Source organism: Schistocerca cancellata, chromosome 2, assembly GCF_023864275.1.
Source record: "Schistocerca cancellata isolate TAMUIC-IGC-003103 chromosome 2, iqSchCanc2.1, whole genome shotgun sequence".
Classification (NCBI taxonomy): domain Eukaryota; kingdom Metazoa; phylum Arthropoda; class Insecta; order Orthoptera; family Acrididae; genus Schistocerca; species Schistocerca cancellata.
Genome location: NC_064627.1, coordinates 536902982 through 536909578, shown reverse-complemented (window position 1 = coordinate 536909578; position 6597 = coordinate 536902982). Strand labels below are relative to the sequence as shown.

The 6597-nt window shown below is 42.4% G+C and overlaps 1 protein-coding gene across 1 annotated transcript in view; it reads left to right on the top strand.

Annotated features, from left to right (window-relative positions):
• The first annotated feature begins 6412 nt into the window (after positions 1-6412).
• The window catches only part of LOC126162085 (putative inorganic phosphate cotransporter), a 217424-nt gene continuing 217239 nt past the window's right edge, over positions 6413-6597 (top strand). Inside the window, exon 1 of the mRNA XM_049918359.1 lies at positions 6413-6546. Coding sequence (XP_049774316.1) covers positions 6543-6546 — 4 coding nt within the window. The 5' untranslated portion in view covers positions 6413-6542. The remainder of the gene's footprint in view (positions 6547-6597) is intronic.

The window sequence follows — 6597 nt, the reverse complement described above, 5'->3', positions numbered from 1 at the left end:
TGTAATAACCGATTTTAGATTTTTTATTCCTGTTACTTCCAGAAATTAACATAGACTTCGAAAAAAAAGACTGAAAAATCCTAATGAAGATGAAGGAGTAGGAGATCACCATCGGTATGGGGTTGAGGACGCTGCAGAAGTCGGCGTCAATGTTTCCAGCAAAGATTGCAAAAGCGAAGGAAAGAGAAGTGGCGACAGCGAGAGCGAAAGTCACAAGTTGATGACGTTCCTGCGTGGTAACTTTTGGATGTCATCAGTTTTTCACGCTGAAGCAAACACAAAATTAAGGGAGTAGTCATTATGTCAGTTTATACCACGTCAAGAAAATTGTAAGTAAATCAATCAAATCTGTCTCCTCTTTCACGGAAAATTGAGAATATTGTCTCCTTATATGATGTCACAAGTTTGTTGTGCCTCCTCACGTTTTTAATCTTTTAAATTAAATGGAGCATTGTACTTCATTTCTCTCCCACTTCGTAAAATACCGGACGGTTATAACTAAACTGACGGTATTCTGAGTGCTGCAGTGTGGGCTGTATATATCGCAAGACTCTGAAACACTGTAGGTATCTTCATTAATCGGTGTGCTCGTGGAGAACCCTGAAAAAAAAGTAACAGTTCTACAAGCAGTCAGAATGCGCTGTGAGCGCAGGAAAAGGGGGAAGAAGGATGAAACACGTGGCAGCTTTGGTTCTCGCTCGTTTATTGGGGTATGTCCACAAGTTACAACGTACGTTCAATATGGCCTCCCGACTCAGCAACATGCTGCATCCGTAAAACGTCATGGTCGACAGTTGCTCTGGTGTAATCAGAGCGATATGTCGTCGTATGCTACAGGGCGTGTAAATAAAGTTTTTTAAATTGATTTATTCCTGAGTAGCGGTGCGGGCAGACCGGTCTCACCACCTGCACCACCTGGTTAAGCGAGCCAAGCATCGCCGTTCGCCGGTGAAACGCTGGAGTGAAAAGCATTGCGATTGCAGGGAGAGTGTGTTCGAAACCACGTCGAGAAATCGGAGCGTCCAAAATGCAGCGCCTCGTGGAGAAGCGGTGTTCGCTCAAATTTTGTGTAAAACTGAACAAGACCGGTACGGAAACGTTCGGAACGATTCAAGAGACCTATAAAGAATACGCCATGTCACGTGCCATAGTTTTCATGTATAATTTTAAAGGTAAAAAAAAACTTTTATTAGATAAATAGTGCCTGCCCGTACTCCCCACAACTTCCACGCGTTCAAGGTATTGGCATTCGGGCGTTGTCTGATGTTTTGCCCGGTATCTATCCCAGCTAACACCTGTGGTGCCATGTCACAGTTCACGTCGAATTTTTTTTTGGTAAGTTGCAATGGGATCAAACTGCTGATATCATCGGACCCTACGCTTATGCCCTACTTAATCTAACTTAAACGTACGCTAAGGAGAACACACACACGCACCCATGTCCGAGGGGCGACGCGATTCTTTACGTAAAAAAGTAATTACAGTTTGCTGTGATTTGCGTTTTCGCTCATCTGGTTGGCTGTCGCACTACCACTGTATTACCGACTTGTGAACACAATTTTGAGTTCCAAATTTTTTCACGCCGTTCACCATGTTTCTCATTCTTTTTAGTAGTGTAGTATTATTCTTTTGCCACTCCATATAACTATTTCTCGGACACTGTGCTTTTAACAATGTAAATATTGTGACTTCTTAATGTGTTACCTCCTCTTTGGTGTGTCATGTGTTAAAAATAACGTAAGTAACTTTTTTAAATTTTCGAACTGTGAAGATCATAATTTATCGGGCAGTCAGACATAGACTGATAAAAATTTTGGACGTACTCTTCTGGCAAACTATTACCATAACAATGACAACACAATATTTACGATAATAGTTTTTGCCATAAAGCTGTAGAAATTTGTATTAAAATACAGGGTGTTCCAAAAAGGTACCGCCAAGCCTTCAGGAAACATTCCTCACACACAAAGCAAGAAAATATGTTATGTGGACATGTGTCCGGAAACGCTTACTTTCCATGTTAGAGCTCATTGTATTACTTCTCTTCAAATCACATTAATCATGGAATGGAAACACACAGCAACAGAACGTACCAGCGTGATTTCAAACACTTTGTTACAGGAAATTTTCAAAATGTCCTTCGTTAGCGAGGATACATGCATCCACCCTCCGTCGCATGGAATCCCTGATGCGCTGATGCAGCCCTGGAGAATGGCGTATTGTATCACAGCCGTCCACAATACGAGCACGAAGAGTCTCTATATTTGGTTCCGGGGTTGTGTAAACAAGAGCTTTCAAATGCCCCCATAAATGAAAGTCAAGAGGGTTGAGGTCAGGAGAGCGTGGAGGCCATGGGCTTGGTCCGCCTCTACCAATCCATCGGTCACCGAATCTGTTGTTGAGAAGCGTACGAACACTTCTACTGAAATGTGCAGGAGCTCCATCGTGCATAAACCACATGTTGTGTCGTACTTGTAAAGGCACATGTTCTAGCAGCACAGGTAGAGTATCCCGTGTGAAATCATGATAACGTGCTCCATTGAGCGTAGGTGGAAGAACATGGGGCCCAATCAAGACATTACCAACAATGCCTGCCCAAACGTTCACAGAAAATCTGTGTTGATGACGTGATTGCACAATTGCGTGCGGATTCTCGTCAGCCCACACATGTTGATTATGAAAATTTACAATTTGATCACGTTGGAGTAGATACTGACGAAACTAAAATGAGCTATAACATGGAAATTAAGCGTTTCCGGACACATGTGCGCATAACATCTTTTCTTTATTTGTGTGTGAGGAATGTTTCATGAAAGTTTGGCCGTACCTTTTTGTAACACCCTGTTTATCTTAAGCATTAAAGTCGGTATATTTTAGATAAATGACGTTTATCGTAACTAAATTAAATTATAAAATCAAATGGCCACGTGGCTCCAAAATTTGGGCCAATTTGCCCCATTGGTGGCGTAAATTGGCCCAGTAGCGTTACTGTACTGAATATTTTTTTTTATGAACAGGCAGTCAATAGCATTAATTACTTTGTTGTAAACAAACGTGGACCAACCTGTCCCAGTCTCCCTGACTGGAAAACGTTCTCTGACCAAAACCGGTCGTATAATTTAAAATACGAAGTTATGCAAAGCTTCGTGTGTTACAGAATGTCATTTCTTCAATTTATCGAAGCTGTGGAATACAATCAAAGAAAAATATTTAGATTTGAAAAATATATGTAGACGTCCGCTAAAAAGTACACAACGACACACTCGCGTTAGCCGTGTCATTACGGCTGTTTAACAAGAGCAGTGAGTGCGGGTTTACGCTAGCCGCAAATGTGGACTCATGTAACGCGTGTGGTGCCAATTCTGTACGAATTTTGGTTGAATCCTCGTAATCCATCGTGTTTTTAACACTGAACGACTGGAATGAAAACTTACCACAGGATTTTATTCCTTTTTTTGATCTGAGCAGTATTAAAATAATGACGAGTTTTCCCTTCAGGCGAAATGACAGACACATGCCAAATGCTGGTTACTCGCCTACGGCTTGCCAAACTGACAATGTGTGATTCGCGAATACAATAGTTCTTCCTGAGAAAAATAAACAGTTGATGTGGCGCACAACACAATGGTCAGTGTGTTGTCAGAAGTTGAGAATAATGCGCGCGACAGGAATGTATGTGTGCTTTGTGACTCGGAGTTCACGTCGTGCCTAGAAAATTGTCATGAAAGTAGGTCTGCCTTTGTCAGCAACATATTTCAACAAATTAAACATGCCTGATGACCACACTCTTTCAGGATACTCATACTTTCGTAATACTACCGACCATTTTCTCTATTTGTGTAGCTTGTTGTATAATTAATTTATAAATGCTAATAATGTGTAAGCAACAACTGAAATGTTTTAACATTATTTGTGACTGCTTGTCGACTGTTTCTAGCTTGCAGTGGAAATGTGATGTCGACATGTACACAGTACATCTCTTATTACACCCATACCCAAGTAACAATAGTGAAGCTTATGTACTTCATACCTTGGACGCTTTTTACCAGAAACGCAAAGGGGTCATATCTGTGGAAATTACGCCTTTTCGACTTTTTTAACAGATCGTAGAGATACGACAGCAGGCAGCAAGTACATAACCTCGTTTTACTTTCCTGCCTTGCTTGTAGATCACATTATTTTATAATATTCCGTACTTCCTTATTCACTATCCTCACGATGAATCGTGTGCCCCTTCTTACGATCTGAAAACGTTGTGGATGCAGAAGATATAATTGTAGTGGCTAATGGCTCACCAGTTACTGAACTATGCATTGTTCTTGACAAAAGAATAAACAAAACAAAAAAGTACAGATATATGAAACTGAAAACTATTATGTACTAACGAAAAGAGATGGAGCTCTTTAAGGGCGAAAAACGAAATACTACTCAATGTCAATGAAATTCAGTATAGTGTAAAGCAGTATTTTTCGGGTGGGCAATACTTCCGCTGCCCATATGCGCCATGCCTATGTCAGTATGTTGCAGGACTGTCTTCCACTCCCCGCCTCACCCCTCCCGCAGACCTCGCGTGGCGCGCGATGGGAGGAACTGTGCCACAACCACAACAACGCCGTGCCACCCGGCATAGGCGCGTGTCGCGTCCCAGTTGAACCTTTGAAGAAGTTACAAAAATGCGCACTGCGCTGCGCCGCGCCAAACGCGCTATACGCGTCTCACTTTGCGCCTAGCGTGCTGTACAGATTCTTATGTCGTATGTTAGTTACTAGTTTCTAACTGTAGGCGTTGTTATTAAAGTGGTGCTGGTTGCTTTTCCCAGTTTCTATAATAACCATTATTCCAAAGCGAGCAAAATTTTACCAATAAACACTATTCGTTTAAAAAAAAAACCAATAGTTTTAGCTCTGCTGTTACAGCAAATTTAGCCGGCCGTGGTGGCCAAGCGGTTAAAGGCGCTACAGTCTGGAACCGCGCGGCCGCTACGGTCGCAGGTTCGAATCCTGCCTCGGGCATGGGTGTGTGTAATGTCCTTAGGTTAGTTAGGTTTAAGTAGTTCTAAGTTCTAGGGGACTGATGACCTTAGAAGTTAAGTCCCATAGTGCTCAGAGCCATTTGAACCATTTTACAGCAAATTTATGTGCCTAGTTCTTGCTCAGTCATTAGTAAAAAATGAAAAAAAAACTGTTACAATCGAGGCACACACCCAAGGTCTATGTAATAAGTTCTCCTTGTTTATCGGACACATGTCGGAGATGAAAATTCCCCTCCGCCGTATATTCCCCGTTAGTATCCTGTTGCACCACACCCACATCTCTGGGATCTGACTGGAAAAGAAAACGAGCTCTGCGAAGTGCTGGATATGAAACCATCTCTCCTCTCCTTCCCTGCCATCCCTGGACTACAAATGAAGAGAAAAAAAACTTTGTGAATGAAGAATTGGATGCACACTGATTTGTAAGTCAAGGTGATTGACTATACTCTGTTAACATCAACATATTCATATACATGCACACACTAGGCATAATTTTTGTTATAGAATATGTGATTCGAGAAATGAGAAAAAGTCAAACAGCTTTAATGCCCCAGTTCCGGCTAAGGTTGATATGAGGCTTTCCTTGGTTGGAACCGCAACAGCCTGCTCACAGTTCCCTGGAATTTGGCTGAATCAGTATTCAGTAACTCACAAATGCACTTAAATATATATAAGAACTGTCTCCAAGTAATTGGCATGCTTAATTGTAGTCATAACTCACTCCATTTGCTAGTGGGACAGAAAAAGGAATGACCAGTAGTGGTACAAGGTAGCCTCCGAAGTGCACCGTGTGGTGGTTTGAGAATATGCATGTAGGTGTAGACACACTGGCGATTTGAATATCACGTACTATTTGCATGATGTGTAATCTGTGTCGTGGTGGTATGTTGGGTATGACGTAAACACTGTTCGTTCCGCCTGATGCTCACTAAAGTCACAGCATTGGATGTGATTTGTTTTTCATATGAAATCGGTTGATGATTTGGGTTGAAAACGAAAAGTGAATTAGTTTCCTGACTCTTTGTAAGCCAGAAAGTAAAATCGATGAGGAACCCAGAAACCGAGAGCAACGAAATGGACGGAATCAAGACGGCGTTCGTTTCGATTTATGTGAAGGATCTCCGCCGGAAAAAATTTAGAGACGCGTTAGCACAACACTACTCCGTGACATTCGAACTGAGCACCGTCGTTTGTTCACACTCTTGGGCTCATGAACGATGCAATTACAGATTGTGGTTATCTTGACATTAACAAAAGCGATGTCTTTTGTGGGAGCGCACGAGATAAGGCTGAAAATGTGTCCTTCCTGTTTCAACTGGGCGCAAATTAGTGGGACTGCGTTTACAAGCAGCGCAGGCGCGGTATGTTATCGGGCTACAGCTCAAACATACAGGCTGGGTGCAACTGGCTGTAGCTCGGACTGGTCACCTCCAGGTAAAGCGGCGGCAGTGCGCAAAAGGCTACTTCGGTAAACACGTGGACCCCTCGAAAGTGTTGGCGCCCTCAGATCATGGGTAAGCTTGGAACGACTTCCAAAGTCCAGACTTTGTGCGGTCGGGTTATTA